Raw genomic sequence first — 20,219 nt, 5'->3', positions numbered from 1 at the left:
GAAAGTGTCTTCAAGTGTAGTTGCAAAAACTATCAAGCGCTATGATGAAACTGGCTCTCTGAGGACCGCCACAGGAAAGGAAGACCCAGAGTTACATCTGCCGCAGAGGATAAGTTCATTAGAAATAACTGCAACTCAGATTGCAGCCAAAATAAATGCTTCACAGAGTTCAAGTAACAGACACATCTCAACATCAACTGTTCAGAGGAGACTGCATGAATCAGACCTTCATGGTTGAATTGCTGCAAAGAAACCACTATTAAAGGACACCAATAAGAAGAAGAGACTTGATTTGGCCAAGAAACACGAGCAATGGACATTAGACTGGTGGTCTGATGTCAACATTTTGGTCTTTGGTCTGATGAGTCAAAATTTTGTTTCCAACCACCGTGTCTTTGTGAGACGCAGAGTAGGTGAACGGATGATCTCCACATGTGTGGTTCCCACCATGAAATATGGAGAAGGAGGTGTGATGGTGTGGAGGTGCTTTGCTGGTGACACTGTCTGTGATTTAATTAGAATTCAAGGCACAATTAACCAGCATGGCTACCACAGCATTCTGCTGGTTTGCGCTTAGTGGGACTATCATTTGTTTTTCAACAGGACAATGACCCAAAAAACACCTCCAAGCTGTGTAAGGGCTTTTTGTCCAAGAAGGAGAGTGACGGAGTGCTGCATCAGATGACCTGGCCTCCACAATCACCTGACCTCAACCCATTTGAGATGGTTTGGAATGAGTTGGACCGCAGAGTGAAGGAAAAGCAACCAACAAGTGGGAACTCCTTCAAGACTGTTGAAAAAGCATTCCTCGTGAAGCTGGTTGAGAGAATGCCAATAGTGTGCAAAGCTGTAATTAAGGCAAAGGGTGGCTACTTTAAAGAATCTAAAATAAATATATATTTAGATTTGTTTAACACTTTTTTGGTTACTACATGATTCCATATGTGTTATTTCATAGTTTTGATGTCTTCACTATTATTCTACAATGTAGAAAATAGTAAAAATATAGACAAACCCTTGAATGAGTAGGTGTGTCCAAACTTTGGACTGGTACTGTATATCAGCCAGCAGTGCTAATTTCTCGATCACACCGACAGGGTTTGCATTTCGGGAACACCAGAGTACATTCATTTCCAATGGAACGTTGCGTTTACCTTACAGCATTACGTTGCAGAGGCAGTTGCAGTGCATTCTGTTTGGTGCATACTTTCGACAGAAATGGTAGCAGAAGGTGAATGTTTAACTTTTGCATACTATTTTGCGCAATTAAGCTGTCGGTGTGATCGAGGCATAATACATTTACAGCACATGTAATAGTGCATGGCTCTGTCTGCTTGCAGCCTATGGCATGTAGGCATACGTAACCAGTCTCAAACAGACCTCATGGGGCATTGCTGGATTTGGGGAGCCTATAAATCCCCTGTGTTTGCATCCAGTGTATTTCCTTATAGTGACATATTACTATGCAATATCAACATTTTAGCCCCTGACATTTGGTCATCCAGTGCTAAAGTATTATTACTTTTCCCTCTACAATTGTTGAACATGCAAGATATTGACAACATAATTCTAATGTTTATACAAACACCATGGCAATCAACCAGACCATTCTTCATGGTCTGAGATGTAATATTTAATGTGGTTTCTCCTCTATCTAGACTTATAGACACACTGAAGGAAAGCAGGTGGGATAGAACACACCTCATGCGTGGGCTCAGAGAGGGTCCGAGGCTGTATGGATCATCTAACTAAGATGGGTGTTCTCCAGCTCCACAACCCCACCCTCCCCGCCACGCTCCTGCACAGGGCCAATCATATGCGTCTGTCGGGAACGCTGTGTGACGTAATCATCACGGTGGATGGCCAGGAGTTCCCGGCCCACCGCACCGTCCTGGCCTGCACCAGCAAGATGTTTGAGATTTTATTCCACCGCAGCAGCCTGCGCTACGCACTCGATTTCCTCTCCCCCAAGACCTTCCAGCAGATCCTGGAGTATGCCTACACGGCCTCCCTGCAGGCCACGGCCGAGGACCTGGATGACCTGCTGTACGCCGCTGAGATCCTGGAGATCGAGTACCTGGAGGAGCAGTGCCTCAAGGTCCTGGAGACCATCCAGTCAGAGGAGAAGCAGGACCACCTGAGTCTGAGTGGGAGGAACCACGGGTCTGGAGAGAGTGAACAAAGCAGGGCAAGGCACTGGAGGAACATGCTAATCTCCAAGAAGCATGCAATGCAGGAGGGTGGCATCAATCCCACCGCCCTGCACCACCTGGCACTGTACCACATGACTGACAGGAGTCCCTCTGGGCCAGGGGGACTACCTATGGGGCTCCCTGTAGCCAGCCCAACACAAGATGGAGGGGTTAGTCTGGAGGGCCTGGGTCAGTCTCCACTGCAGTACAGCCTCAATGGAGCCCAGGAGCCCTTCTTGCCTCTGGCTAAGAGGATAAAGACAGAGGACAATAACATGCAGGTGGATGAAGCCAATGGCCGGTCCAACAGCGGAGGGGAGGGGGGCTGTGAGTCGGACCAGCCAAGAGAAGAGGGCCCGGGGACCCCCCAAAGAGGCAGTGTCATCACATCTGCTAGAGAGCAGCACTCGGGCCAAGAGGAGGGGGGCATAGTGGGGAACAACTCTCCTCTGGACAGTTTCCCTGGGCTGGCTGAGAAACACCTGGCCTCCCTCTACTCCTCCATGCCCTCCAACCACATAGGGGAGGTGGGGCTGCCTATGCCCATGTCGGTGGCCCCTTCCCTGGCCATGTCCCTGGACCTGAGGGCCTATGGGGGGCTCCTGAACCAGGGCCTGCTGCACAGGGAGATCCTCAGCAGGCTGGGACAGTTTGCAGCAGGGATGAGGCGGGAGGGCCAGAGTCAGACTCAGAGCAGTGGGGACTGTGGTCTCCAGCTGCACGACAGAGAGGTCATGGAGCAACACAGGTAGAGCACAGAGTTTAGCTGACTGCATACACCACTCACTGTTATATCTCTAGGGGTATACAGGTATAATGGATATCTAGGTATTATTGAAGGAGGTATTTTGTTGGAGAGTGAAACAGCATTTATTTTAGCAGAATGCAAATTATCATAATGTTGTGATAATTTAGTAAATGTTGGTAATCAAAGTAAATTGCAATTCGCTTATGTCACCCCTTCACCCACAAAGTGTTCTGTCTGGTCACTATACACTAGGAGGTCTGTGAGAGACAGACGGAGGGATGCGGAGTGTGTATGTGTGTGTGTGGTGAGTCTGGAGTCGCCATGCTAAATGGTTAATTGTTTTGTTAGGATGTGAAGGAAGAGATAAATTGTAGTGTACAACTTCTAATTTAAAGGTTGCCGGGTTTTTTTGGTCTTAATGAACTTTTAACACATTAAAAGACTTCAAAGGAAAGAGCTGGGAGCAATGATATTAAATATGTTAAATATGTTTAAAAAGACACCTGCTCTTGTGCCTTGAATAGAAGGATTTCATAAGAGGTATGAAATAGGTCTTTGTTGGTAGCTTAGCAGACATGATGTGGCATAATGAAGCTGTTTACAAAGTTGCAAACATTTTCGCAATTCTGTAAGATTATTTTTTATTAGATGTGCCTCGTACTTAAAACTGTCTCTGAGTGCATTTGGTATGCATTCCTTTGCATTAGTGAGGAGGGAGGAAGGAGAGTAGCTTGCCTGTACAGAGATCTAAAGGCTTCTCAGCATGTGAAGGTAGACGCCACTGGTTGATGGTTTAACCAGTGGCTGAGGGTTTAAATAGGTTTGTGAGTCTGGACTAGTGTAACGGTTTTCTTCTTCCTCTGACGAGGAGTATGAAATATCGGACCAATGCGCAGCGTGGTAAGTGTCCATAATATATTTAATAAACTGAACACAGAATACAAAATACAAGAGAAATAAATTAAAACCAGAAACAGTTCTGTATGGAAAACACAGGTACAGAAAACAACTACCCACAACCCATAGTGGGGAAAACAGGCTGCCTAAGTATGGTTCTCAATCAGAGACAACGGTCGACAGCTGCCTCTGATTGGGAACCATACCAGGCCAAACACAGAAATACAAAACATAGAATGCCTACCCCAACTCACGCCATGACCAAACTTAAACAGAGACATAAACAAGGAACTAAGGTCAGGACGTGACAACTAGAGATGGGTGGGTTTAAACTAGAGCTTGGTGGGTTTAAACTAGAGGTTGGTTGGTTTAAAGAGGATGGTGATTTTAGACTAGAGGTTGGTGGATTTAAAGAGGTTGGTGTATTTAAAGAGGATGGTGTATTTAAAGAGGTTGGTGGGTTTTAAGAGTTTGGTGGGTTAGACTATAGATTAGTGGGTCTAAAGAGGTTGGGGATTTTAGACTAGAGGTTGGTGGGTTTGAAGAGGTTGGTGGATTTAAATAGGTTGGTGGGTTTAAAGATGTTGGTGCGTTAGACTATAGGTTGATCAGTTTAAAGAGGTTGGTGATTTTAGACTAGAGGTTAGAGGTTAGACTAGAGGTTAGACTAGAGGTTAGTGTGTTTAGACTAGAGGTTAGTGTGTTTAGACTAGAGGTTAGTGTGTTTCGACTAGAGGTTGTTGGGTTAAAGAGGTTGGTGGGTTTAGACTAGAGGTTGGTGGGTTTAGGAGGCTGGTGTATTTAAATAGGTTGGTGGGTTTAAAGATGTTGGTGGGTTAGACTATATGTTGGTCAGTTTAAATAGGTTGGTGTATTTAAAGAGGTTGGTGATTTTAGACTAGAGGTTGGTGGGTTAGACTATAGGTTGGTTAGTTTAAATAGGTTGGTGTATTTAAAGAGGTTGGTGTATTTAAAGAGGATGGTGATTTTAGACTAGAGGTTGGTGGGTTAAAGAGGATGGTGATTTTAGACTAGAGGTTGGTGGGTTAAAGAGGTTGGTGTATTTAAAGAGGTTGGTGGGTTTAAAGATGTTGGTGGGTTAGACTATAGGTTGGTCAGTTTAAATAGGTTGGTGTATTTAAAGAGGTTGGTGATTTTAGACTAGAAGTTGGTGGGTTTAAAGAGTTTGGTGGGTTTAAAGAGGTTGGTGGGTTTAGACTAGAGGTTAGTGCGTTTAGACTAGAGGTTGGTGGGTTTAAACTGGAGGTTGGTGGGTTTAGACTACAGGTTGATGGGTTTAGAATAGAGGTTGGTGGGTTTAAATTGTTTGGTGGGTTTAAACTAGATGTTGGTGGGTTTAAACTAGATGTTGGTGGATTTAAAGAGATTGGTGGGTTTAAAGAGGTTGGTGGGTTTAAAGAGGTTGGTGGGTTTAAAGAGGTTGGTGGGTTTAGACTAGAGGTTGGTGGGTTTAGACTAGAGGTTGGTGGGTGTAAACTAGAGGTTGGTGCGTTTATTGAGGTTGTTGGGTTTAGACCAGAGGTTGTGGATTTAAATAGGTTGGTAGGTTTAAACTAGAGGTTGGTGGGTTTAAACTAAAGGTTGGTGAGTTTAAAGAGGTTGGTGGGTTTAAAGAGGTTGGTGGGTTTAAAGAGGTTGGTGGGTTTAAAGAGGTTGATGGGTTTAGACTAGAGGTTGATGGGTTTAGAATAAAGGTTGGTGAGTTTAAAGAGGTTGGTGAGTTTAAAGAGGTTGGTGAGTTTAGACTAGAGGTTGATGGGTTTACACTAGAGGTTGGTTGGTTGGTTGGTTTAAAGAGGTTGGTGGGTTTAAACTAGAGGTTGGTTGGTTTAAAGGGGGGGGGGGTCCACAGGTCTACAGAAAGGTGCACAGGTCCCATAACTAAATCAATCAATCAAGCCATCATCAGTATCAGAGCACCAACCTCTACCCTTTCTCCTCCCACACAGACGGCATTTCAGGCCTGTACCACTCCGGGTTTTGAAAGAGCCTGATGACACAGAACATCCAGCAGTGTGTTAGCTAGCCAATGCTCAGTCATGGATATAGGCAGAGGGTTTGAAGGTTGGAGGAGTCAGTCCTTCTGGTGACTGCTGGTGTTGTAATGAAGCTAGTCCATGTCAGGAGACAGGTCACTGAGCATCATCCACCTCAGTCACATTGACATTTCTGAGTGGAGAGAACAGGGAGAGAGTTTGTTAAGGCATAGCACACCTTTTCAGAACTTTTAACTTCAGGCTTTGATTAAGTGAATTATCTAAAGGAGAAAGCTAGGAATTGTATGAGGTGTCTGGTTTATAGTGAATCTCTCTAGTTTTCTGTTGAAAATCCTCTTTTCTGTTTTCTATTTTGATGTGTGTGGGTGTTCTTGATTTAATTGAAGAGAGTTTTGTTGACATAATATTTTATTGGTACTATATATTAGATTATCTGTCCTTTGACTGTGGTCTGTTTATAACTGTCTAGAGGACTGCTGTCTGGACATTGTGCTGCAGAGGGGAATATTAGGATAATAGTGCAGATGATGCCTCGCATGACTGAACGTGTGTGATATGATATGATGGGGTTTGCTGCAGGCAGAGCGGCGAGTCCTTTTTTTGTACTTGTTATGAGAGGATTGCCTGTCTAGTTTGCATGTGTATATGTGTGTGTCTGTGTTTTTGTCTGTATGTGTATGTGGGTGTTTGTGTTTTTGTCTGGGTCTGTATGTGTATGTGGGTGTTTGTGTTTTTTGCACGTGGGTGTTTGTGTTTTTGTCTGTGTCTATGTGTATGTGTACGTGGGTGTTTGTGTTTTTGTCTGTATGTGTACGTGGGTGTTTGTGTTTTTGTCTGTATGTGTACGTGGGTGTTTGTGTTTTTGTCTGTGTGTGTCTACGTGGGTGTCAGCACGTTTATTTGTATTGTGCTTTCTAAAATGATCCCTGAAATTCCTATTGTCTGTTCTCCTTTTGCATTCGTACAGTGTGATACTGTGTGACTCACAACTCTTAGAGACCTCTCAACTCTAATGATGCAGCAGTACAAAGAGAGGGTTGCTTTCATGATGGAATGAAACATGCTTTTCTCTACAAGGACAATGATGCCTCTGCCTTTTGAAAACACTTCAGAGAAAAGCACCAAAACGTTTTAGAGCCCAATGTCGGCTATTTGTGTGACCTCAGTCATTGGTTCATCCCAGTCCTTTCTCCCCACAGGAAGCTGCACAGTGAAGGAGAGAAGGAACACGGCTGTGAGTTTTGTGGCAAACACTTCATGGACAGTGTACGGCTCAGGATGCACATGCTCTCTCACTCAGGTAACGCTGCCATGTAATGCCAATAATAGAGTACATTCCATTTACACCCATAACAGGACTGTACTGTTTTCACATGCACCTGTTCATGATGCCACACGTGTATTTGAAGAGTGAGGAACATGAGATATGTGTTAAAGGAAAGAGGCTTCTTCCTGTCTGTCGCCTGTCTGTATGTGTCAGTTCTTCAGGGTCTCTGTCTTCTCTTTGTCTTCTCTCTGTTGTATCTGTCTGTGTGTGTGTGTTTTCGGAGAGTCTGTCTGGCTCCTCGCCAGCTCTGTCCCTCTGAGTGATGACATCATCAGCTGCCGGCAGGCCTGGGTGTTCTGCCAGTGTTCCGAAGCGTGTGTGATGGCTCGCTCGCAGATGTGTGTCCAGGAACACACTGTACCCAAACTGCGACTTAATCAGACCTGACTGCTCTCCCAGCCACTTTATCCAAAATAGAGCAGGAGAAGGGGAGGGGAGAAGGCGGAGAGAGGGGCTAAAAATGAAACTAAAATATAAACAGAAACTCCACTCTGATGTTAGGAAGAATAGACACAAGGAATGCTATACCTCCCTGGCTTTCCTCTCCTCTGATATCTGTAAAAGTGTTAGGAGATGACAGACGGCTGACAGATGAGAGGTTCCCTTTCTCCAAACAGTGCTCATAAACTACCTGACCTCCTCACAGTAGACATATTTTAAATCCAGGTGTAGATTTAATGATGAGTTTGAAATTCCATGTTTGGAACTCCGTGATGGGAATACAATAGCTGCATCAGGTCTAGACACATTCTACTAGTTGGCTAACGGCTACTCTCCTTTGCTCATCCTGTCTGCATCGGTATGACCTGATGAGACATACTGGCTATAGTGTGTGTTATATAGGCCTGTTACACATCATTTAGATACTTTGATCTTTCATTACAAAATAGATTTCTGAAACCTTCTTTCATCTGGTTTGTATTCACACACAAAATATATAGCCTCTGTATTGTACAAAGAAAGAGAGTTTGATCTTATTTCATTGTCATTGTGTGTTGCCGTATAGCCCATAGCAGCCTTTAGATCCTCTGTTGGTTGCTAAGGAGCCAGTGCTCCACAGCTCTAATGGGCTGATTTGGTATTCAGCTCGATGCTGGCTCGTATTTTGGTATGCCAGACAAAGTGTTTTGATGGAGGGCTATTGCAGCCGCGTCTGGAGACAGTTTGATGGTTTATGGATGAGAGCACACTCCATGCCTTTGACGGCACAAGACAATGTTCTCTTCTTCCCTAATCACACACAATCTCCCAACAGCACAACATAACACACTGGACACACTGTCACAGAACGTAACACATTGGACACACTGTCACAGAACATAACAAACTGGACACACTATCATAGAACATAACACAGCCAAGGACAGCCCTGCAGTACATCACAATACATCTAGGTAAAGGCTACATAGTATGCTGAAATGTTTTGTTTTCACAAAAATGTTCAAGGATCTGAAATGAGGTGAAATCTGTGGATGAGGTGGTTGTAGCTAGCTACAGCACTGGGACTAGTGCAGCTGTACAGGGAGGTGGGGAGAGTTGAAAGAGGACTACATTTAGGCTGTAGCGCTCCCAGTTTCCAAAGCTTGTGGGCGTTTTAATGAGTCATTTTAACTTCATTTAAAGCCAGCTGAGCAGAAAATAGATCAGTGAATAAGCCCTGGGCCAGTATGGATCTGAAACCGATTTACATCTCACCGAGAGCCAGCCCACATCCAAACAGCTGGGAGTGTATATTCTGTGTGTGTGTGTGTGTGTGTGTGTGTGTGTGTGTGTGTGTGTGTGTGTGTGTGTGTGTGTGTGTGTGTGTGTGTGTGTGTGTGTGTGTGTGTGTGTGTGTGTGTGTGTGTGTGTGTGTGTGTGCATGTACTCACCCACTGTGTGCAGTATCACTATTTGTCAGAGCAACTGGCATCTCCTATAGCTGAGTGGTGTCATTGCCCTTGTCTCCTCTGATCTCTTCATAGGAACAGACAAGGGCATTCTAAAGGTGAGTAGGGTGCTGTGTGTTACTGAGGGATATGGCGAGGGAGTGTTGACTCTGGAGGGTTTCTGATAAAGGCCTATGCTGCGGGCTCAGAGCAGAGCATCTGCTGTGCACAGAACACCCAGTCCTTTTGTGGCAACTCAGGTAGACAGGCTGCACACTGTTCAGAGCATGATAACAGGGTAAATACAACTCTTCAGCTAAGCTCCTCACTGTGGAAGAGAGAGGCCACGGAACACTGTCTGGTGCCTTTGTTTGGCCAGAGTTGTGTTTTTTCCACTGGGTTTTGTTCTTTTGTACTGTGTGTGACTCCTTATGTAACTGTAAACAACCAAAAGTGTTTACAGAAGAGAATGGGTACTTAGGGACTTTTAAATAGAGCATTGCATTGGCTAAAGGTTTGATATGGATTTTAATCCAACAGCTTTCTCACCTATAAAAAAATGTGGTTTGATTCTGAAATAAAAGTGCATAGCCATCTGAGATTCAGATGTTGATTGATTGCCATAACCATACATTCAAATTCAGTTGCACCCTCTACAGCATGATTCAAATAATTTTGTACAAGTTGCTGGCTGTTTTCTCATACTGTATACTTGAATGTTTACATCTCACAAAATAATGTACACCAAATGTTGAGCGTTTGATGATGACACATGACTGTGATTTCCCCCTGCAGCTGGAGCTGAGGCCCTGGTGTGTGATCAGTGTGGAGCTACATTCTCTGCTGAAGATGCTCTGGAGGCCCACAGACAGACACACACAGGTACTGTCTTACACACACACACACACACACACACACACACACACACACACACACACACACACACACACACACACACACACACACACACACACACACACACACACACACACACACACACACACACACACACACACACACACACACAGGTAACACCCACAGACAAACATAGCTCACGGATGAAAACGTGCAGGTACCCAATGACTCACAGACACTCATTCACCGCCCTTATACAAGCAGGCTACAATTGACAGGATACTGTTTGAGGTCCGTATTTGTAATGTATTCTGTCTCTCCTGCTGCTCATTCAAAACACGTTTAATAAATATATGGCTATGGGGTTTAACATTCTTGTCATTGTGCTGGCAGGGTTAAACTGTCCCTGTCATGTTGCTCCATAATTGATCAGCGAGGACGGGAAGGCCCTATCAGATATCACCCACTTATATCTCCTGGCATCCCTCTGGGTGCGTGCCTATTTACCACAGGGCTGGCAAGCCTGACACACCAGGCACGCCTAGGCCACACTGCAAGTACATGATATTGTCATAGATATGCCATGCATCTAGGCTATGTGCGTGAGGAGCTGAGAGGGTATTTACTCTATTGCTCAGACTCACATCAACAACTTGAATCAACACATTTTGTTTGGGAATGATCTCATGGTGATAGACTCTGAGTATTTATCCTCTCCAGCTCAGAAGATAATGGACATCAGTGCCTGTGAACTATTCTGAAACACAATGGTTCTAAATAGCTAGACGCTCCTCTAATCAGCTGACTGAGTATCTCGTATTAAAGTTATACAAGTGAAGTTGAAGTCAAAGCTGCCTGTATATATTCCAAATATTCAGACCCTCTCCCAGTGCCTGAATCCTAATCATTATAGTATCTAAATCAAACTCTACATTTAATGATCTTAAACTAACCCTACAGTCGATCCACGCTGAGTGTCTGAATCCACAGCTTTGCTGCTACTGTCAGAGAAAGCTGATAACCTGCTCCGAAGCATTGGGATGTAGCTGTAACTCCAGGTGCCACACACAGTATGAATAGTTAATACCTGGAGACATGGCGGGGTGTTAACGAGTTTCTGCCTCCTCGCCCTCAGGTTGTAAACATCCAGGGCTCAGTCGTTGGCCTGGCAGCGTATCTAGTACAGGGTACAGGAGGGCATTACTCACTCATTTTGTCATCATCTCAGCTTGGTCTGGTGTGACACATGACCCTCTTAATGCTACTTTGTACTCACAGGCTGTGCTCTGACTGGAATAGTATGATTTATTTGAGCTGTTTGGTGGTTTTAGGGAATTCAGTTCCAGTGGGCATTCTCTTTTAGAATATGCATTCACTGTACATTATAATCCTTCAAGTGTTTTTATACTTTCAACTTCTGCACTCAAAAAGATGTTGCATAAAGCTTATTTCTTCAAATATATATATATATATTTTTATATTCTGACATTTCTGCTTATTTACCTTCTTCAGTGTGTAACCTATACACTGAAGAAGGATTCATGGGTTTTACAGACCAACCAAACTTTTGGGAGAGCGCTATGGTCCTCTTTTGATTATACTTTCAACACATCCTAGGTTTATAACCTTTGAGATCATTGGCTGAATGAATCTTGTTACCATGGTTTTGTATATCGCCATGTGACAGTATGCCAGTAAGCCAAACAAGTTTCCTCTTGGCACATTATCACAGGTCAGACCTTAGCAGCTGTAGCCCTTTAGTTTACTGATCCAGCCTCCTCAAGAAGGAAGACACCCCTACTTGACAAAGACCTTGTTGGCTCTCATATCGATCACACTACAGGGACTGCAATGCAGAACCTAGCTTATTTCCAGTGAGTGAGAGTGTGTTTGGCAATGTGAATGTCAGAGGCGAGTGGCCGTGGGTTGGCGTTATGGGAAGGGGGTGAGACCGTGTGGAAGGGGCTGGTTAAGGGGGAGTTCCTGAGGGCATTGGTTGCGAGGGTTGGTGGCATTGGATGCAAGGACTCCCAGGAAAACAACATCATGTGCTGCTGTTTACTCAGTCCCCACCACAGCCCTCTCTGTCACAGTCTCCGTTCGCTCTGCCTCTGACCTACTTGTGAGTGCCCAAAATAAAATAATGGAACCGTCTCAAAACCTCTCACCCAACAATGACTTTATTTCATCAGACCATGTTAGCAAAGTTCTATGTGGTGTCATCTTGTTTGAGCAGTTTTGGAAAAACCCAGGAATTTGAGCAAATCATAGAGCATAGAAATGGACTGGATATGGTGCAGAAGATAGTGGCTAGCCATTCTGCCAAAATGCCTGCAGGAGAAGGCCCTAAGAGTGCTGTCTTTGTGTGTTCTTACAAACAGCTGCCCTTAAACTACACGTTAACACTTCCTCTGCTGAATGTCTACAGTACACATAACCAGTGGCGATTTTAACATGGAAATCTTGGTGGGGCAAAAAAACAAATGTGGGATGCATGCCAGCAAAGCCACTACACAACACAACACAACACAACACTAAACAATACATTAATTGCACTATAACTGTGACAAACAGTGCCCACAAACTGTTAGGGTCCCTATAGCAGTCCCAACACAATACCACTGCTAAACCTGGCTTTCAGCGGAGCCTTATCTGTCAGAGAAACAGTTAATTCAGCATAATGCACTGCTTTAAAAAAAAACTGCTGATATGGCTTACTTGTTTAAACAAATGTGGTTTCTACTGACAAATGAGATGTACAAACTATGGCATAAGGGGACAACAAGCAGATAAGAGGCAATCTGTAATGTCAATTAAGACATTATTGAGTGAGCGACGACGGACGTAGTCAATATAACTATTTGTTCAGCACTTTTGAAATGTAGAGCGACAGAATTCAGAACATGGGCCATTCTTACAGTGTTCTCCCTGTACACAAGTCAGAACTGTAGGATAAATAAAGGGGGCAAATAAACAGACAGTGAAAGCTCTTACAATATTCAATGATTACATTTCTCTAAAACTGGTTATAGGCTACATGTGCACCACCAAGTTAGAACAGTAGGCGAAATTAAGAGGAGAAAATAGACCAAATTATTAGGGTGAGGCACATTGAACGCCGTTTGGGTCTTTGGGTGTCAAAAAAGATACACGTCATATAACAAACACCATTTGACCCATTAAATAAGCTTTTTTAAAATTTTACACGTCAAATAACACAATTCTATTATAGAATGTTGTGTGTGCTGAATTTGCACATGCAAGCCAAGCACCACCACTACTATCAGTAGCACTGTTAAAGCTGTACAAAAAAAGTTAGTAAACAAGCACACACCGGCCAGGAACGATGTGTTTACAATACCGCCTTGGTGAAAATAGACTAAATTATTAGGGTGAAGCACATGAGCTACTAGGTATTCACCCACTTGGCATTTTTCCTATTTTATTGCCTTACAACCTGAAATTAAAATAGATTTTTGGGGGGTTTGTATCATTTGATTTACACAACATGCCTTCCACTTTGAAGATGCATTTGTTAAACAAACAAGAAATAAGACAAAAAAAAACGGAAAACTTGAGCATGCGTATCTATCCCCCCCCCCCCCCCCCCCCCCCCAAAAGTCAGTACTTTGTAGAGCCCCCTGTTGCAGCAATTACAGCTGCAAGTCTCTTGGAGTATGTCTCTATAATCTTGGCACATCCAGCCACTGGGACTTTTTCCCATTCTTCAAGGCAAAACTTTTCCAGCTCCTTCATGTTAGATGGGTTCCGCTGGTGTACAGCAATCTTTAAGTCATAACACAGATTCTCAATTGGATTGGGATTTGACTAGGCCATTCCAAGACATTTAAATGTTTCCCCTTAAACCACTCTAGTGTTGCTTTAGCAGTATGCTTGGGGTCATTGTCCTACTGGAAGGTGAACCTTCATCCCAGTCTCAAATCTCTGGAAGACTGAGACAGGTTTCCCTCAAGAATGTCCCTGTATTTAGCTCCATCCATCATTCCTTCAATTCTGACCAGATTCCCAGTCCCTGCCAATGAAAAACATCCCGATGCTGCCACCACCATGCTTCACTGTGTGGATGGTGTTCTCGGGGTGATGAGAGGTGTTGGGTTTGCACCAGACATAGCATTTTATTTTATGGCTAAAAAGCTACATGTTAGTCTCATCTGACCAGAATACCTTCTTCCATATGTTTGGGGGAGTCTCCCACATGATATTTGCTGAACACCAAACGTGTTTGCTTATTTTTTTCTTTAAGCAATGGCTTTTTTATGGCTTAAAGTGGTCCTATGGACAGATACTCAAATCTCCGCTGTGGAGCGTTGCAGCTCCTTCAGGGTTATCTTTAGTCTCATTGTTGCCTCTCTCATTAATGCCCTCCTTGCCTGGTCCGTGAGTTTTGGTGGGCGACCCTCTCTTGGTAGATTTGTTGTGGTGCTATATTCTTTCAATTTTTTTATAATGGATTTAATAGTGCTCTGTGGGATGTTCAAAGTTTCTGATATTTTTTTATAACCCAACCCTAATCTGTTCTTTTCCACAACTTTGTCCCTGACCTGTTTGGAGAGCTCCTTTGTCTTCATGGTGCCGCTTGCTTGGTGGTGCCCATTGCTTAGAGGTGTTGCAGACTCTGGGGCCTTTCAGAACAGGTGCATATATACTGAGATCATGTGACAGATCATGTGACACTTAGATTGCACACAGGTGGACTTTATTTAACTAATTATGTGACTTCTGAAGGTAATTGGTTGCACCAGATCTTATTCAGGGGCATTGCAAAGGGAGTAAATACATATGCACACATCACTTTTCAGTTTTTTATTTTAATCTTTTTTTATAAACAAGTTGTTTTTTTCATTTCACCAATTTGGACTAATTTGTGTATGTCCATTACATGAAATCCAAATAAAAATCCAAAATAGGTAAAACACCAAGGGGGATGAATACTTTTGCAAGGCACTGTACACTTAGTATTACCTTCTTGGCTACAGTATACATATCTCCCTGGCATATTACATAATTTATGCAGCAGCGTACAGTACATTTTTGGATTCACGTTGTTGTGCTGTGCTTGAACAGGAAAGTGGCGAGGTGGTTCTTCCAGGGCAAATTTTGTCATTAAAGAGAAAGATGACAGATTTACAATTCTGAGTTGAATGACCGTTCAAAACATATTTTCCCAGTTTGAGCTCATTCCTGACTTCCCAGTTGCAATGCTTGCAGTTAGCCACTGTCACTGATTCCTTCCAAACCACTCATTGTTGAATTTGCAATCTCCAAACTTTTGTGATATGTTTATGTCCAATGGCCAATGATCACTGATACGTTTTATCTATATTTTCTCTTCATTATTTCTCTTCATATGACAAGGAATAAAAAGGATTTGCCAGTAGACTTGATTCATGATGATGACTGCTAGCTAAGATTGTGAAAGTAAGTCCAATCAAAGCTACTGTACATATAACGTGATTTGACTTGGCCAATGAACTTGAGCCTTCTTGGAAGAGCACTTGTAATATAGCTTTATTGCAGCACCCAAAGGGCTGAAATGTTGGATGTCTACCCTTTCTAAGGACTTAAGCCTGGGATTGAGTAAGGTCCCCATGAGTGACAGAACACTGAGCCAATTACGGCGCAATGCTCCTATTTTCTGCTGGCCCGCCCCACCACCACAGAAAGCACTGAGCTAGGCTGAAACACCTGTATTTGGAGCTGCCTTACTCAAGAAAACAAAAAAGAGACCATGTTTCTATGGGGCTTTGTTAACTCAATTATATATATATTTTTTACATTGTTTGCAAACTGATATGTGACACGTATTAATGCCAAAATAACATGCAAAACAGGCAAGCCCCCCCAATTTGTATATGTATACAAGTATATATATATATACTTTTTTAACAAAAAAAATTGTCTCTGCCCCACCTGCCCTGAGTGACAGGTCGCCACTGCACATAACCCCTATTATACAGAGAACACATTCTACTCCATCACACATTATTGTTTATTCAATACTGCCTCAGTGCATAATGAAATAGACCTCATCTAATTGCGCAATAATTATTGTGCAAGCTGCTTTCACAATAATGAATATGCAATCGGTTGAAATGTATACCCCTTATTCCACTTAGAATAGCTAATCAGTGGTACAGATCTTCATCTACTGAGTCATACTGTACTCTACTTACACCCCAGTCTATTTTGCTGGCCTCTAGCTATTTTGGGTTGTGTACACAGTACACACTGCCTAGTGCTGGCCTCTACTCTGTCTGGTGAATGCTATTGGGAAAATATGCAAAAAATGTTTGAATCCAAACTATAGGTTGGAGATAGCAGGTGACCTCAATGAAATGGGCCATGGAAGATGGAATGGTGGTTAAACACCAGCAACGTATCTCTTGTTGCATTAATTATTGAGCTGGTTGTTCCTCTCTCTGGTAGATTAGCAGTCTGCTGACCAGTGGCTGGCCTACTTGGAATCATCTGAGGTCCTGTATTTTTTTATTTTACCTTTATTTAACTAGGCAAGTCAGTTAAGAACAAATTCTTATTTTCAATGACGGCCTAGGAACAGTGGGTTAACTGCCTGTTCAGGGGCAGAACGACAGATTTGTACCTTGTCAGCTCGGGGATTTGAACTTGCAACCTTCCAGTTACAAGCCCAACGCTCTGTCTTTAGGCCTGTCATAACATTTAGCCTACGGGGACCCAGTCTGAACTAAGTGAGCAAAATTGGTTGTAAAACATCTTTCCTATGTCTTTTCAATGTCTTTTTTAAACACAAAGACATATTTCCAACATATTGAGCTCATAGGGAAGGCACTTGGTTTTCCCCCTGCAGGTCTGGTGCTCATTGCTCAGTGTAATGTACATAGTGTATATGTGTAACTGGGTCACAGGGGCAGCTAGTGAGTGAACATGCTCAGGCGAGCCATACTAGGAGTTTTACTCATAGCACCTTCATGTTGAGCCAATCAGTTATAGCTCCTTTCAGTGAATCTGACTTAATCCAATAAACATGCTCTTTGAAGAGTGTGACATAGTACTTACAACTCTTTCACCGTTCTTAAGAAAATTAGCTCTATAACCATTCACATCTTCTTTTGTATACTGGTTTAAAGGAGCAGTCCATGGTTGCTTTGTAGTGGAGTTATGGTGAGACCTGCACAGAAACGTGCTGTTAACACAGACCAATGAGATCAGATGGAGATCTGTGGTGAACTAAACCTAAAGACAGAGAACGTTGCATAGATCTGTATAAACATTATGCAATCCCTTGTTCATTTTGTACTGGGGTTACTGTAGGATTCTCAGGGTGGGGAAACTTGTGTTGGTCTTTAGAAAAGGAATAGGCTTTGCTTATTTGTGAATGGAGGGATTAGTTTGAACACTTCACCCCAAGGAGGACCATGATTCAATCTGGTTGCCTAGAGACATATTTTTGTCTGTTAAGCCACTTCGTCTGTGTTCCCTGCCTTAGTTGGACTATTGACTGGCTGTTAAATGCTCCCATGTCATGTTCTGATCTGATGTCTGATCTGATAAATGACTGACGTTTAATTAAACTACCAGGCTGATATTCTCTTCCCTTCTCCTAGCTAGACATTCTCCTGGCTCCTTTTTTTTCAGATTGGAACATAGGAACTCTGGAATTAGTTTAGTTCTGTGTACACTGTGTAAAGTTTACCGAGAGAAACTAAACTGAAGTTAAATAATCTTTCTCTGTGGAATGTCTGCAAGGTCCCTCCCCTGTGTGACTCAATAGTGAGGCACAATGCTCAGTCAGCCATCCAGCCTTTGAGGAATACCATTGATTACATGGTGTTTACCACATTGAGGACCTAGGGTCAAGAGGTCAGAACACCAAATCCCATTCTCTTTGTCTGGTTAAGGTTGAGAAAGCAGGGTGCAGTGGGGGCAGTGGGGGCAGTGGCATGCCTATTGGAGATTGTGTTTTCTTACAGAAGGGCTACTCTGCACTAAGGAGGAAAGCCTTCTGGAAAAGGCTGCTGTGAAAGCAAGTGTTTTTGTGTGAAAATGAACAGGGTGCACTGGTGCAGGTAGTCATCAAACTAATGAATGTCAGCATGTATTATTATATTATACATACTGTTTGTGCTGCACTTCTGACTCTGTCACTTTTATCTACGGTTTTTATTTAAGGGACTACATTGCCTTGCAAAAGTATTCATCTCGTTGGTGTTTTGCCTATTTTGTTGCATTACAACCTGTAATTTAAATGTATTTTTATTTGGACTTCCTGTAATGGACATGCACAAAATAGTCCAAATTGGTTAAGTGAAATGAAAAAAAAAAGACTTCTTTCAAAAAATTTAAAAAAATTAAAACTGAAAAGTGCTACGTGCATATGTATTCACCCTCTTTGCTATGAAGCCCCTAAATAAGATCTGGTGCAACCAATTACCTTCAGAAGTCACATAATTAGTTAAATAAAGGCCACCTGTGTGCAATCTAAGTGTCACATGATCTCAGTATATATTCACCTGTTCTGAAAGGCCCCAGAGTCTGCAACCCCACTAAGGAAGGGGTACCACCAAGCAAGCGGCACCATGAAGATGAAGGAGCTCTCCAAACAGGTCAGGGACAAAGTTGTGGAGAAATACAGATCAGGGTTGTGTTATAAAAAAATATCAGAAACTTTGAACATCCCACGGGGGACCATTAAATCCATTAAAAAATTGAAAGAATATGGCACCACAACAAAACTGCCAAGAGAGGGCCGCCCACCAAAACTCACGGACCAGGCAAGGAGGGCATTAATCAGAGAGGCAACAAAGAGACCAAAGAAGACATGTGGGAGACTCCCCAAACATATGGAAGAGGGTACTCTGGTCAGATGAGACTAAAATGTAGCTTTTGGCAATTAAGGAAAATTCTATGTCTGGCGCAAACCCAACACCTCTTATCACCCGAGAACACGATCCCCACAATGAACCATGGTGGTGGCAGCATCATGCTGTGGGGATATTTTTCAACGACAGGTACTGGGAAACTGGTCAGAATTGAAGGAATGAAGCATGGCGCTAATAACAGGGACATTTTCAGTCTTCCAGAGATTTGAGACTGGGACAGAGGTTCACCTTCCAGCAGGACAATGACCCTAAGCATACTGCTAAAGCAACACCAGAGTGGTTTAAGAGGAAACATTTTTAAATGTCTTGGAATGGCCAAGTCAAAGCCCAGACCTCAATCCAATTGAGAATCTGTGGTATGACTTAAAGATTGCTGTACACCAGCGGAACCCATCCAACTTGAAAGAGCTGGAGCAGTTTTGACTTGAAGTGGCTAGATGTGCCAAGCTTATAGAGACATATCCTAAAGAGACTTGCAGCTGTAATTGCTGCAAAAGGTGGCTCTACAAAGTATTGACTTTGGGGGGGTGAATAGTTATGCACGCTCAAGTTTTCAGTTCTTTTGTCTTATTTTTTGTTGTTGTTTCACAATAAAAAATATTTTCCATCTTCAAAGTGGAAGGCATGTTGTGTAAATCAAATGATACAACCCCCCCAAAAAATCTATTTTAATTCTTGTTTGCAAGGCAACAAAATAGTAAAAATGCCAAGGGGGGTGAATACTTTTGCAAGCCACTGTATTTGTATTGGTGCTTCTGTAATTGTCTTTCAATGAAGTTGAGTTGTTACTGGTAAATAGTGTATTATTCAAGGTGTTGTCACTGGATGTGGGACTGAGATCATTGTTAAGCGAGAGCATTTGTTTTGACAGTTTTACATTAATTTCATGGCAACGGGATGAGAGGGTATTGAATGAGCATCTGAGTGTCTAGAAGCAGGAAATGACAAGCAGAACAAGAATGAATCCAGACTGTTTAATGGTTTAGTTATCAAAATAGGCCGAACACAGACTTATGGGAATGGTCATTAAATTGACATTTTGAGAATGAAGGAATGAGAAGATTTGAGGAATGACAGCCCATGTCAGAATGTTGATACTGAGTGAGAAAATGTACTAAGGAAAACATTTGATCATACAGAAGTAACTGATGGTGCTGTATCACTTGGGGTCTCCTCCAGCATGTTGGAGAAGAGTAGAGAGCACTCCCCCTGCTGGCTGCATTGAGATTGTATGGCTTGACACGTGTCTTAGATTATTGTTCATGTTGTACCACCGGATAAAGCAGCACAGAATGGATTCAGTAATTCCTAAAGGTCTTTTTGCTTTTTAGGATACATCTCTATTTAGCCTAGACTTTTGGTGCATTCCAGTCAAGGCTCTTCTTCTTTAGAAATAATCAGAAACCAAAGAAAGTAGCTGGACAGTGAGACTTGA

The 20,219-nt window shown here is 42.9% G+C and overlaps 1 protein-coding gene across 1 annotated transcript in view; it reads left to right on the top strand.

The window, feature by feature from the left end:
• Positions 1-20,219, top strand: part of LOC109906088 (zinc finger and BTB domain-containing protein 16-A-like) — a 28,673-nt gene that overhangs the window by 1,292 nt on the left and 7,162 nt on the right. The window contains exons 2-4 of the mRNA XM_020503750.2: positions 1,659-2,940; positions 7,055-7,155; positions 9,846-9,932. Coding sequence (XP_020359339.1) covers positions 1,736-2,940; positions 7,055-7,155; positions 9,846-9,932 — 1,393 coding nt within the window. The 5' untranslated portion in view covers positions 1,659-1,735. The remainder of the gene's footprint in view (positions 1-1,658; positions 2,941-7,054; positions 7,156-9,845; positions 9,933-20,219) is intronic.

Source organism: Oncorhynchus kisutch, linkage group LG15 (genome assembly GCF_002021735.2).
Source record: "Oncorhynchus kisutch isolate 150728-3 linkage group LG15, Okis_V2, whole genome shotgun sequence".
Classification (NCBI taxonomy): domain Eukaryota; kingdom Metazoa; phylum Chordata; class Actinopteri; order Salmoniformes; family Salmonidae; genus Oncorhynchus; species Oncorhynchus kisutch.
The sequence above is the reverse complement of the archived record's forward strand: the minus strand, read 5'-3'. Positions and strand labels throughout refer to the sequence as shown.